Below are 13032 nucleotides of genomic sequence, written 5' to 3' on the forward strand. Positions count from 1 at the left end.
GCCCGATCAGCAGAGGTGACTGCAGGCCATGCTGAGCCAGGGATGAGGGCAAGGAAGGGCTGGGATGGATCTGGGAGAGGCTGGAATGGCTGAGGTAAGCTGGGATGGATCTGGGAGAGAGGCTGGGATGGCTGAGGCACGCGGGGATGGATCTGGGAGAGGATGGGAGGGATAAGGCAGGCTGGGATGGAGCTGGGAGAGGCTGGGATGGCTGAGGGAGACTGGGATGGCTGAGGCAGGCAGGGATAGATCTGGGAGAGGCTGGGATGGCTGAGGGAGACTGGGATGGCTGAGGCAGGCAGGGATAGATCTGGGAGAGGCTGGGAGAAGGCAGGCAGGGATGGCTGAGGCAGGCAGGGATGGAGCTGGCAGAGGCTCGGAGGGATAAGGTAGGCTGGGATGGATGAAGCAGGCAGGATGGATGGGATGAGGCAGGGATGGCTGAGGCAGGCTGGGATGGATGGGATGAGGCAGGGATGGCTGAGGCAGGCAGGGATGGATCTGGCAGAGGCAGGGATGGATCTGGCAGAAGCAGGGATGGCTGAGGCAGGCAGGGATGGATCTGGCAGAAGCAGGGATGGCTGAGGCAGGCAGGGATGGATCTGGCAGAAGCAGGGATGGCTGAGGCAGGCAGGGATGGATCTGGCAGAGGCAGGGATGGCTGAGGCAGGCAGGGATGGATCTGGCAGAAGCAGGGATGGCTGAGGCAGGCAGGATGGATGAGCCGCGCTGCAGATGCTGCCGCAGTCACGAGGCGCAGCCGCGGGAGCGCCGCAGCCGGAGCCGGGATCGGGGGGAGCGTGTGGGGCTGGGCCGTGGCCGTGGGGCCGCCCTGGTGCCAGGCTGCCCGGGGGAGTGGGCACTGAGCCAGGGGCTGGGGGTGGTGTCAGGGCAGTTCTGGTGGTCCCCAGGAGGGCTGGGGGAGCCGTGGCGCTGCCCAGAGCTCCCTCCCTCCCCCAGGATCCATTGTCAGCACTCTGGCCGTGCCTGTGCCGGGGTCACCGGTGGCACCGGCACCTTCCAGTGCCAGGCTTTGCTCCGGCCAGACCCTCCCCTGCTCCTCCCGGGCCGGACTGGGCTTCCTGAGCATCCTGTGCCCGGCATGAGCTGCTGCCCCGGGAAATCCCACTCCAGTCAGTGCCCCCCAGTTTGACCAGTCCCAGTGACAGAGGGGACTTGTGACAGGCCATGTCCCCTCTCCTGTGCCTCAGTTTCCCCACCTGAGGCCCCCATGCCTCTGGGCAACAGTGGGAGCACGGGATGCCTGGGCACCCCTGGGGCACACACAGTCCAACCCCCAGCACAGAGCCAGAAAGGCTCCTGTTCCCCAGTGTCCCCTACTGTCCCCAAGTGTCCTGAAGTGTCCTGCAGTGTCCCCCACTGTTCCCCAGTATCCTACAGTGTTCTTGAGTGTTCTGCAGTGTCCTCTGCTGTCCCTCAGTGTCCCCCATTGTCCCCCAGGGTACTCCATTGTCCTGCAGTGTTCCCCACTGTTCTGCAGTGTTCCCCAAGGTCCTGCAGTGTCACCCACTGTCCTGCAGTGTCCTTTGCTGTCCCTCAGTGTCCCCCACTGTCCAGCAGAGTGCTCCTTTTTGTCCTGCTACGCCCCAGTGTCCTGCTGCCTCCCCACATGCCGGTTGTGGAGGACTGCCCGGGTGTCACACAGGGCTGGGGGACACCCGGGGGTCTGTGCTGGGGCAGTCAGTGCCCAGCAGGCAGGAGGAAGCGCTGGGGGATGCTGGGAGCAGGTGGGAGCCCCCCCGGCCGCCCCCACTTCCCCCGGCCCTCGGGGTGCCGGTGGTTCACACCCCGAATGCCCGTGGTTATTTTTAGCTGCTTTCCTGGCAGCGCCGCGGCGCGAACCTGCGGCACGGATGTGCCGAGAGCACAGGAAGCCATGGGGCCACTTCCCCTGCCCTGGGGGTCACTGCCCTGGGGTCACTGCCCTGGGGCATCACTGCCCGGACCCCCAAAACTGCTGGCCGGGAGCAGGGGCAGCAGCTCCATCCTGGCAGCAGCATCTGCCTGGGAGCACAGCCCAGCTCGTGTGCCAGTCAGGAGCTTCTGTGCCCGGCACAGGGCGGTCCCCAGATGGGCTGGGGGGTCCCGGGTGGGCCCGATGTCCCCGCGGGGTACCAGCCCTGCAGCCCCCACCGAGCCCTCCCTCCTCATGGCTGCTCTCTGTTCTGTGTGCAGGCAAGGACGAGAAGGAGGAAAACAACTTCGACACCCTGAAAATGGAGGCAAGTATGGCCTGGGGCTGGACTATGCAGGGCTGCACCCAGGAGAGGGGCACAGCCCACCCCAGGAGAGGGGCACAGCCCCACAGCCCACCCCAGGAGACAGGCACAGCCCCACAGCCCACCAGCCAGCACAGTGCTCCCTGTGCTCGTGGGCACCATCTCTCCCTGCTCCCTCAGCCCGGTGGCACCAGGGACAGGGTCCCCATGGGATGGGCGTCTCAGGTTCCTATGCACTGACACAGCCAGGCACTGGGCAGCACCTGCTGTTGTGCTGGGGACCAGATGGCACCAGGATGTGCCAGGCCAGTGATCCCCCTCCACCCAGCCCTGCAGGGACACCTTCCACTATCCCAGGTTGCTCCAAGCCCTGTCCAGCCTGGCCTTGGAGACTCCCAGGGATGGGGCAGCCACAGCTTCTCTGCCCAACCTGTGCCAGGGCCTGCCCACCCTCTCAGGGAAGGATTTCTCCCCAGTATCCAATCTCTGGGCACCCAGGTCCCACTGCACGTGTGGGCCTGAGCATGTGTTCATGTGCATGTGTGTGCCCAGGCAGGTGGTGCCCCCACTGCCCATGTCCCCCAAGCACAACCCCCATCCACCCCCAGGCACCTCCATTTTGTTCCCACTACTGTCCCCAAGCCCAGCCTGTGACTCCCAGTGCACTGCCACCTGATGTCCTGTCCCTGCTCCCTTTGCTCCTGGTCCCTGACCCTGCTCCCTTTGCCCCCTGACCCTGCTCCCTTTGCCCCTGTCCCTGCTCCCTTTGCCCCCTGACCCTGCTCCCTTTGCCCCCGACCCTGCTCCCTTTGCCCCCTGGTCCCTGACACTGCTCTGCTCTCTCAGGGCTCGCGGGGGCGGCTCCGCGGGGGCCTGGGCTGGGAGTCGAGCCTGCGGCAGCGGCCGATGCAGCGACACACCTTCCAGGCGGGGGACCCCTACTACATCAGCAAGAGGAAGCGGGACGAGTGGCTGGCGCGCTGGAAGCGGGAGGTGAGGGCCGGCACTGGCGTGGGGTGGGCACACTGTGGGCCCAGCACCCCAGCCCGGGGTGGCTGCTGCGCTCCAAGGCTTCCCTGGCAAAGCACAGCAGCATCAATGGCACAGAGCGTGGGCCGGGGAGTGCCCATGTGAGGGGTGAGTGGCACACACAGGGGGCCCATGTGGGCACACAGGGCACCTCGGCTTTGCCAAGCCGTGGGGCTGGTACAGCAGGCACTCCCTCCTCCTGGCAGTGCCACTGCCCAGCCGGCCCAGGTTTGGTGCCATGGCCACGGCAGCAGCTCCGTTCCTCGCCCCTGTGCCCCTGTGCCCCCCCTGCCCAGAGCCTGGCACGCACAGCCGTGGGCAGCAGGGCCGTCCTTCTCCCGCGGGATGTGCCGGGACGTGCTGCCCGTCCCTGCTGGTTTCCCGGGGAACCAGCGTGTGACACAGCCGGACAGCAGGCACGGCGTGCCCACTGTGCCAGTGGCCCCTTGGGGGTGCCAGACCAGGGGCTCTGCAGGTGCCACGGGGTCCCCACAGCACCCCCTCATCCTCGGTAGTGTCCCCCACTGTCACTGGCACCACACAGGGGCAGGAGAGACTGGCACAGCCAGGCCATCCCACTTGACAGGGCTGGCATGGCCAGGCCATCCCATGGGGCACAGGGCACAGCTGGCACAGCCACAGTGTCCCCATGGGACACAGGGCCTGGCTGACATGGCCCGAGTGTCCCTGTGGGACATGGGGAATGGCTGACACATCCACAATGTCCCCGTGGGGCACAAGGGACAGCTGTGCCCCAGGGGCACAGGGCGTGAGCCCTTCCCTCTTCCTGGAAGGGGTCCCCAGGAAGGGCCCCCCAGTGCCAGCCCTGCCTCATCTTGCCAGGCTGGAGCCCTTTGGCACAGGCAGGTTCTTCTCAGTGAAGACCCCCAAGCTATGGGGTCCCCAAACTGTGGGGATTCCCAAACCTGTCATTGGTCACCTCTGGACTGTTTTTGGTGACCCAGTGGCGGGGCACAGCCCCTGCTCCTCCCCAGCCAGTGCCAGGGCTGTGCCACCCACTGTCCATTGCCCGGTTTGGGGACACCCCCCACTGTTTGGGGGGTCCCAGCTGGGGTCACCAGTCCCGCTGTGGTGGGCAGAGGGACAGCCCAGACCCCTCCAGCCTTCCCTCCTCTTCCTCATCCCTGCAGGATGTGATGGTGATGGCTGTGGCTGTGATGGTGATGGCCAGGGCCAGGGCAGGGCCAGGGACATCCAGGGCAGGGACACAGACATTCAGGGCCTGACCTGTCTGTGCTGGGACATCCTCAGCTGGGACCCCCTGTCCTGTGCCAGGGGTGGGGATGGGAATGGGAAGGGGATGGGAACAGGGTTGGGATGAAGATGAAGGATATGGGGATGTGATGAAGGTGGAGATGAGGATGGGAACAGAGATGGGGATGGGGCAAAGGACAGAGCTGGGAATGGGATGGGGATGAGCAAGGAGAGGGGATGGGACAGGATGGAGATGAGGAAAACAAAGATGGAGATGGGGATGGGGATGGAGATGGGATGAAGATAGAGATGAGGATGGGGGTGGGGCAAGGACAGGGGTTGGGGTTGGAGAGGAGGAGGGGGGTGGGGATGAGGACGGGGCTGGCAGAGCTGCCCGTGGCCTCAGGGCAGGAATCGGTTGGGACAATTGTCCAGCAGTGACATCCAGCTGATGTCCCTTAACGACCGGCAATGGGACATTTCCTGTTACCCCTCCAGGCCTCAGCGAGGGTCCCCAGTGGGACCAGCACTGGGGGCAGGGAGGGGGAGCACCAGGCCCTGCACTGCGGGTGTCACCACCCCGTGTCCTTTGGCCCAGGGCCACTGTGTCCCCAGACTCCTTTTGCTGCTCTGGCACGGCCGAGTGGGGCTGCAGGGAACAGTGTCCCTGCTGTCACTGTCACCTGCGGGGGGTCACAGAGTCAGCCCTGTCCTCCCACTGTCACCTGGGGCACACCCAGAGGTGGCATTGGGGCGCGGCCGTGCTCGGGGTCCCTCAGGGTCCCTGGGCAAGTCGGTGGCCCAGGGACCCCCAGGCAGGGCGTAGCAAGGCAGGGGGTCCCACTGCCCCCCCAGGGTGACACCATCTGCCCCTTTGTCCCTCTCTGCACACCAGGGGGTCCCGGGGCCATGGCACCGTGGGACCCCTGGGGACAGCGGGGACCTTCAGGGACCTCGGGGACAGTGGTGGCCCCAGCAGACAGTGGGGACCCTCGGGGACAGTGGGGACCCTCAGGAGGGACGTCAGGGACAGGGGGGACCCCCGGGGTTAGTGGGGACCTTCAGGGACCTCGGGGACAGTGGTGGCCCCAGCGGATGGTGGGAACACGTGGGGACCCTTGGGGACAGTGGGGATCCTCGGGGACAGTGGGGACACTCAGGTGCCCGCGGGGCTGGCAGGGGCAGGGCCTGTCCTGGGGTGCAGGGCCCCAGGTATGTGCCATCCATACTGGGCTGAACTGGCACAGCAGGGCCGGTGCCAGCCCCAGATCAGTGTCCAAACTGGGCTGATGAACTGGGCTGTGTGACGCCAGACCAGTGTCTGTGCTGGGGCTGAACAGGGCAACGTTAACCCAGACCAGTGGTTATACTGGGCTGAACTGGGATGGCAGAGCCCAGCCCAGTGTCCTTACTGGACTGAACTGGGTGATGTGATCCCAGGTCAGTGTTTGCGCTGGGCTAACCTGAGCGATGCAGGTCCTGGTCCGTACTGGGCACCGTGCCCCCCACCCGGTGTCCGTACTGGTCCGTACTGGGCACCGTGCCCCCCGCCCGGTGTCCGTACTGGTCCGTACTGGGCACCGTGCCCCCCGCCCGGTGTCCGTACTGGTCCGTACTGGTCAGCGTGCCCCCCGCCCGGTGTCCGTACTGGTCCGTACTGGGCACCGTGCCCCCCGCCCGGTGTCCATACTGGTCCGTACTGGGCACCGTGCCCCCCGCCCGGTGTCCGTACTGGTCCGTACTGGGCACCGTGCCCCCCGCCCGGTGTCCGTACTGGTCCGTACTGGGCACCGTGCCCCCCGCCCGGTGTCCGTACTGGTCCGTACTGGGCAGCGTGCCCCCCGCCCGGTGTCCGTACTGGTCCGTACTGGGCACCGTGCCCCCCGCCCGGTGTCCGTACTGGTCCGTACTGGGCACCGTGCCCCCCGCCCGGTGTCCGTACTGGTCCGTACTGGGCAGCGTGCCCCCCGCCCGGTGTCCGTACTGGTCCGTACTGGTCAGCGTGCCCCCCGCCCGGTGTCCGTACTGGTCCGTACTGGGCACCGTGCCCCCCGCCCGGTGTCCGTACTGGTCCGTACTGGGCAGCGTGCCCCCCGCCCGGTGTCCGTACTGGTCCGTACTGGGCACCGTGCCCCCCACCGTACTGGTCCGAACTGGGCAGCGGGGCCGGTGCCAGCGGTGCCCCCGCTGGGGCGGGGGGCGGGGGCGGCTCCCGCCGTGCGGGGCGAGGCCCCCGGGGCGCCGCCGCCCCCGCCCCGTCCCGGCGCTCCGCACAAAGGCCGGGGGGCCGCGGCCCCGGCACAAAAGGCGGCGGGAGCGCAGCCCAGCCCGGACCGGAGCGCGGCCACGGGCCCGTGAGTACCGGGGGGAACGGGCCGGCACCGCGACAGCGGGGCGGGGGCGGCACCGGCACGGGGGGCACACCGGGCGGACACCGGGCGAGCGGGACCGGAACCGGGCTCGGGCTGAGCCGTCCGGCGCCGTTCGGTTCTTCCTGGCTCCGTTCGGCTCCGCCGGTCCCTTGGGGTCCGGACGTGGGGCCGTTCGGGTGCCTCCGGTTCCACTCATGACTGATCGGTCCCGTTCGGTCCGTCGGTTCCGCCCGGGCCGGTCCGGGCCGTGCCCCCGCGCGCGCCCCCCCCCCGCAGCCAACCAGCCGGGCCGGGGCGTACCACGTGACCCGGAGCCCAGACAAAGGGCCGCCGGGCTGACCCACACCGGCCCGGCCGGGCCCGCGCGTTCCGGCTCCGCGCGTTCCGCCCCGGCTCGCCCCGGGCCCCGGGTACGTGACCGGCCACCGGGGGCCACCGCGGGCTGGGGGGACCGGCCGGGGGCAGCGGGGCCGGGGGTCCGAGCGGGGGACCCCAGAGGGTGACACGGGCCACGGTGGGCCCGGGAGGTCCCGCGATAAGGGATGGGGATGGGGATGGGGCGCGGGGTCCGGGCCGTGCTCGGGGCAGGCGGCGGGTCACGACCCTCACCCGGGGCAGGGCTGGCATTTCGGGGGTCCCTGTGCGGGGCCGGGGGGCTGCACCCCCCGTGCCTTCCCCGGTGCGGGGCCATGGCCTGACCTCGCCCCGCAGGCCGAGAAGAAGGCGAAGGTGATCGCCGTGATGAACGTGGTGGAGGAGCCGGCGCGGGCCGAGGCGCAGAAGGAGGAGGAGGCGAGCCCGCCCCCCGGCCCGCAGCAGCCCACCGACCCCGCCTCGCCCAGCGTGGCCACCACCCCCGAGCCCGCCGTGGCCGACGCTGGCGACAAGAACGCCTCCAAATCCGCCGACGACGAGCCCGAGTACGAGGTGAGGGCGGGGGCAGCGGGGCACGGACAGCCCCCCGGTGCCCCCTGACGCCTCCCCCTGTGCCCCCTGACCCCCCTCGATGCCCCCTGCCCCCCCCATGTGCCCCCTGCCCCCCCCCGGTGTGTCCCCTGACCCTCTGCATGCCCCCTGATGCCCCCTGACCTCCCCCGAGGCCCCTTGATGCCCCCTGACCCCCTGCATGCCCCTGACACCCCCCCTGTGCCCCCTGACCCCCTGTATGCCCCCCGTGCCCCCTGCATGCCCCCTGATGCCCCCTGACACCCCCCCCCCAATGCCCCCTGACCCCCTGCATGCCCCCCGATGCCCCCTGACCCCCCCCGATGCCCCCTGACCCCCCTGTGCCCCCAGGACGGGCGCGGGTTCGGCATTGGCGAGCTGGTGTGGGGCAAACTGCGCGGCTTCTCGTGGTGGCCGGGCCGCATCGTGTCCTGGTGGATGACCGGCCGCAGCCGCGCCGCCGAGGGCACCCGCTGGGTCATGTGGTTCGGGGACGGCAAGTTCTCGGTGGTAAGTTGCGCCCGGGGGGGCTGGGGGCGGCTCGGTCCCCCAACCGCTGTCCCCGCCTGTCCCCACGACCCGTCCTGTCCCCAGGTGTGCGTGGAGAAGCTGCTCCCGCTGAGCTCCTTCGCCAGCGCCTTCCACCAGGCCACCTACAACAAGCAGCCCATGTACCGCAAGGCCATCTACGAGGTGCTGCAGGTGAGGGGGACAGCAGGGGGGACACCGCGGGGAGCACCGGGGGTGGCACCGGGGGGTGGGGGACATCGGTGCTGTGTCCATGGGGACACCAGGGAGAGTGGGGGACATCGGTGCTGTGTCCATGGGGACACCGGGAGGGTGGGGGACATCAGTGCTGTGTCTGTGGGGACACCAGGGAGAGTGGGGGACATCAGTGCTTGTGTCTGTGGGGACACCAGGGAGGGTGGGGGACATCAGTGCTGTGTCTGTGGGGACACCAGGGAGAGTGGGGGGGACATCAGTGCTGTGTCTGTGGGGACACCAGGAGGGTGGGGGACATCAGTGCTGTGTCTGTGGGGACACCGGGAGGGTGGGGGACATCAGTGCTGTGTCTGTGGGGACACCAGGGAGGGTGGGGGACATCGGTGCTCTGTCCATGAGGACACCAGGGAGAGTGGGGGACATCAGTGCTGTGTCTGTGGGGACACCAGGGAGGGTGGGGGACATCGGTGCTGTGTCCATGGGGACATCAGGAGGGTGGGGGACATCAGTGCTCTGTCCATGAGGACACCAGGGAGAGTGGGGGACATCAGTGCTGTGTCCATGGGGACACCGGGGAGGGTGGGGGACATCAGTGCTCTGTCCATGAGGACACCAGGGAGAGTGGGGGACATCAGTGCTCTGTCCATGAGGACACCAGGGAGGGTGGGGGACATCGGTGCTGTGTCTGTGGGGACACCGGGAGGGTGGGGGGGACATCAGTGCTGTGTCTGTGGGGACACCAGGGAGAGTGGGGGACATCGGTGCTGTGTCTGTGGGGACACCAGGGAGAGTGGGGGACATCAGTGCTCTGTCCATGAGGACACCAGGGAGAGTGGGGGACATCAGTGCTGTGTCTGTGGGGACACCAGGGAGGGTGGGGGGGACATCAGTGCTCTGTCCTCGGGGACCAGCAGCCACCACCATGCACTGCCAGACCCCAGCCCTGCCTCCCCTCCAGCACCCAGGGGGGCTCTGAAGACAGGACAGTCTGGGGAGCGCCCAGAGAAGGCTTTGGGGGTGTCTGGGAGTCATTGTACCCGCCGGGGCTGTGCAGGGGGGGTATTGGGTTCTCCAGGTTGCTGAAGGTGCTGTGGTGGTCCTGGGTCGATTCTGGTCTCAGCAGTGCTGGGGAGGGGTCCTGGCACCTGGGAGGGGTTCTCTTGGCAGTGCTGAGGGTCTTTCTGGAGAGTCTCAGACTGAGTCGGTCTCTCCGGAGCTGGGGGGTCCCTGCTGGGCAGGGCAGGGGGGCTGTGGCTGGGCCCCCTCAGGGGGGGTGACACCTGGACCCCCGGGCAGGTGGCCAGCAGCCGGGCAGGGAAGATCTTCCCCGCGTGCCCCGAGAACGACGAGACTGACACGTCCAAGGTGGTGGAGATCCAGAACAAGCAGATGATCGAGTGGGCCCTGGGTGGATTCCAGCCCTCGGGCCCCAAGGGACTGGAGCCCCCCGAAGGTGAGGGGGCTGTGGGGCTCTGTGTGGGTTGAGGACCTGCCCAGGGGTTCTGGGGGCCACATCACCGGACAGGACAGGGGGAGGGCTGTGGGGCTGACACTTTGGGGTGCTGGGGCCCTGCTGGGGGGCCCCCCTGACAGCCCCCCTGGCCCTGCAGAGGAACGGAACCCCTACAAAGAAGTTTACACGGAGATGTGGGTGGAACCCGAAGCCGCCGCCTACGCCCCGCCCCCGCCCGCCAAAAAGCCCCGCAAAAGCACAACCCAAGAGAAGCCCAAGGTCAAGGAGATCATCGACGAGCGCACCCGAGGTACCGGCGTGGGGTGCCCTGTGCCCACCCCCTTCTGCGGGGCTGGGTTTGGCACAGGGGGCTGGGGGAGAGCTGCTCCCTGGGGGTCCCCTCCTTTCACCCCTTGGCACGAGGGGACCTGGCTGAGGCCGGACCCCCCTGACCTCTCTCTTCCCCCCAGAGCGGTTGGTGTACGAGGTCCGGCAGAAGTGCAGGAACATCGAAGGTGAGTGTGGGGCTGGGGCACATCTGCCACCGGGGTGAGCTGGGGTGAGGGTCCCTCCCTGCTGGGCACCCCAGAGCAGAGCGGAGGGGGCTCGGAGAGGGAGGCCCAAGGGGTTGAGTATGAACTTGTCCCACTCCTCAGCCTGGCTGGGAGCAGGGACAGCAGCTGTGATGTGGCAGTGGCCCACTCTGGGTGGTGCAGGGACCCCTGAGATACTGCCTGTGCCTGTGGTGCTGTTGGGCTCCAGGGTGGAGACAGGAGGCAGTGGGGAACCATTCCTGCTGTCCCCAGGGTTTGTTTGCAGCTCTGGTGTGACCCTGACACAGGGTAGTACGTTCAGGGGGTGACGGCAGGGTGGGGGTCGGGGTCAGGATGCTGCATGCTGGGCTGTCCTGGTGTGGGGTGCTGGGGGTGATGTCTCCCATCCTGCCCCCCTCAGACATCTGCATCTCCTGTGGGAGCCTCAACGTGACCCTGGAACATCCTCTGTTCATCGGAGGGATGTGCCAAAACTGCAAGGTACAGCATCGTGCCAGGCCAGCAGGCACAGCTGGGCCCCTGCCCCCTGCCCAGGGGTCTCTCAGGGTGCCAGGCCCCATCCCGGGGTCCCTGGAGCCCCTGGGGCCGCAGTGACCCCGCCACTGTCCCCAGAACTGCTTCCTGGAGTGCGCGTACCAGTACGACGACGACGGGTACCAGTCCTACTGCACCATCTGCTGCGGCGGCCGCGAGGTCCTCATGTGTGGGAACAACAACTGCTGCAGGTGCGGGGCCTGGGGGCTCTGGGGTGCCACGGTGGCACCTGGGGAGGGCTCAGGAGTGCCACAGTCCTGTTGTTGGGCTGGGGAGCTTTCAGTGATACCCCAGTTCTGTCTGTCAGGCTGGGGATGTTCTGGCAGTTTTGATGATTTCAATCCTGGGGTGTTTTGCTGATGTCCCAGTCTCAGGAAGGGACTGGGAGGTTTCGGTGATGCCACAGTCTTGGCATGGGGGTTAAGTGGTGCCAGTCCTGGTTTGGGCCTGGGATGTTATGGCAGTACCGTAGTCTGCATGGCCTGGGCAGTTTTGGTGATGCCAGACCTGGCATGGGACTGGTAGGTTTTGGTGGTGCCACTGTCCCAGTGTAGGGTTTTGGTGATGCCCCAGTCCTGGCATGAGTCTAGGGGGTTTTGGTGACACCACAGTTCCAGCATGGGGTGTCAGTGATCCCAGTCCTGGTGTGGAACTGTGAGGTTTTGGTGGTGCTCAGACATGGGAATTTGGTGATGCCGGTTGTTGCAGAAAATTCCTAGTCTGGCTGTTCCTGAGACTCCCTGGCAGCCACACTCCCACCACCAGGACTTTTCACTGCTGGAAGCAGAGCCCCCTCACAGCAGCAGCTCCAGTGACCCCACGGGTTCCACTGGGGTCCCCACTCACACTCACAGCCACACGAGGTTTCCCCAGTGGTGCCACCCCAGGTTTCCCATGGCAGAGTCTCAGATGTCTCATTCCATAAAGCCATTGATTCCCAGGACAGTAACACAGAAATGGCTCAAGCTGGTGCCTCTGAGGAGGGACCCCAACAAAGGACCCCTGGGCTTTTATACCCTCAAGATTCCCAATGTACAAATCTCCCTCTTCCTCGCGAGTTTTGGCTCCTGCCCCTGTCTCTCTGTCCATCCACCTTGTTGTCCTCGTCTCCTTTGTTCTCCAAGAGGTCAGCAATTCCCAGTTCCTTCTGTGTCTCTCAGTGTCCTTTCAGCTGGCTCACCCATCCTCGTGGCCTTTGTTATCCCAGAGGTTGGGTTGGGCTGGGCTGGGACTCCCACTCAGAGCGCAGTCAGCCCCTGGACCAGATTAATTCCTCAGTACCAGTCTGTGTTTGGAGCTGTGATATTTTGTGATGCCTCAGTCCTGGTGTGAGGCTGGAGAGGTTTTGGTGGTGCCACAGGCCTGGTGTGGGAATTCAGGGATCCTGATTTGGGGCTGGGATGTTTTGTGATGTCCCAGTGTGAGGCTGGGGAGGTGTAGTTGGTACTTTGGTCCTGCCATGGCGTTTTGGTGATGCCAGTCCTGGTTTGGGGCTGGCGTGTTCTGGTGATGCTGCAGTCCCACTGGGGAGGTGTCAGTGACACCGAGGTCTTGCCACAGGGTTTTGGTGCTGCCAGTGCAGGTGTGGAGCTGGAAGGTTTTGGTGGTGTCCTAGTGCCAGTCTGGGACTGGGAGGAGTTTGGCAATGCCACAGTACCAGCACAGAGCTGGGAAATTCTGGTGATGCCCCAGCCCTGGCGTGGAAATTGGGTGATGCCAGTCCTGGTTCTGGGGCTGGCAAGTTTTGGTGATGCTGCAGTCTTGGCATGGAGATGGAGAAGTTTCAGTTTTGTGTGGTCCTCCTGTGGGGTTTTAGGTGATGCCAGATTAGGCATGGAACTGGGGAGGTTTTGGTGGTGTCTCAGCACTGTGTGGGGTTTTGGTGATGCCAGTCCGGGCTTGGGATTTGCTGATGCCAGTCCTGGTTTGGGGCTGGGGAGGTTTGGTTGGTGCCCTGGCCCTGTCAT

The 13032-nt window shown here is 66.5% G+C and overlaps 1 protein-coding gene across 2 annotated transcripts in view; it reads left to right on the forward strand.

The window, feature by feature from the left end:
• Positions 1-13032, forward strand: part of DNMT3A (DNA methyltransferase 3 alpha) — a 40140-nt gene that overhangs the window by 19880 nt on the left and 7228 nt on the right. For both annotated transcript variants that reach the window (XM_071547663.1, XM_071547664.1), the window contains exons 5-14: positions 2197-2243; positions 3087-3233; positions 7568-7783; positions 8153-8311; positions 8396-8503; positions 9821-9977; positions 10135-10287; positions 10448-10492; positions 10932-11011; positions 11144-11256. In XM_071547663.1, coding sequence (XP_071403764.1) covers positions 2197-2243; positions 3087-3233; positions 7568-7783; positions 8153-8311; positions 8396-8503; positions 9821-9977; positions 10135-10287; positions 10448-10492; positions 10932-11011; positions 11144-11256 — 1225 coding nt within the window. The remainder of the gene's footprint in view (positions 1-2196; positions 2244-3086; positions 3234-7567; positions 7784-8152; positions 8312-8395; positions 8504-9820; positions 9978-10134; positions 10288-10447; positions 10493-10931; positions 11012-11143; positions 11257-13032) is intronic.

This window comes from Pithys albifrons, chromosome 2 (assembly GCF_047495875.1).
Source record: "Pithys albifrons albifrons isolate INPA30051 chromosome 2, PitAlb_v1, whole genome shotgun sequence".
NCBI classification, from domain to species: Eukaryota; Metazoa; Chordata; class Aves; order Passeriformes; family Thamnophilidae; genus Pithys; species Pithys albifrons.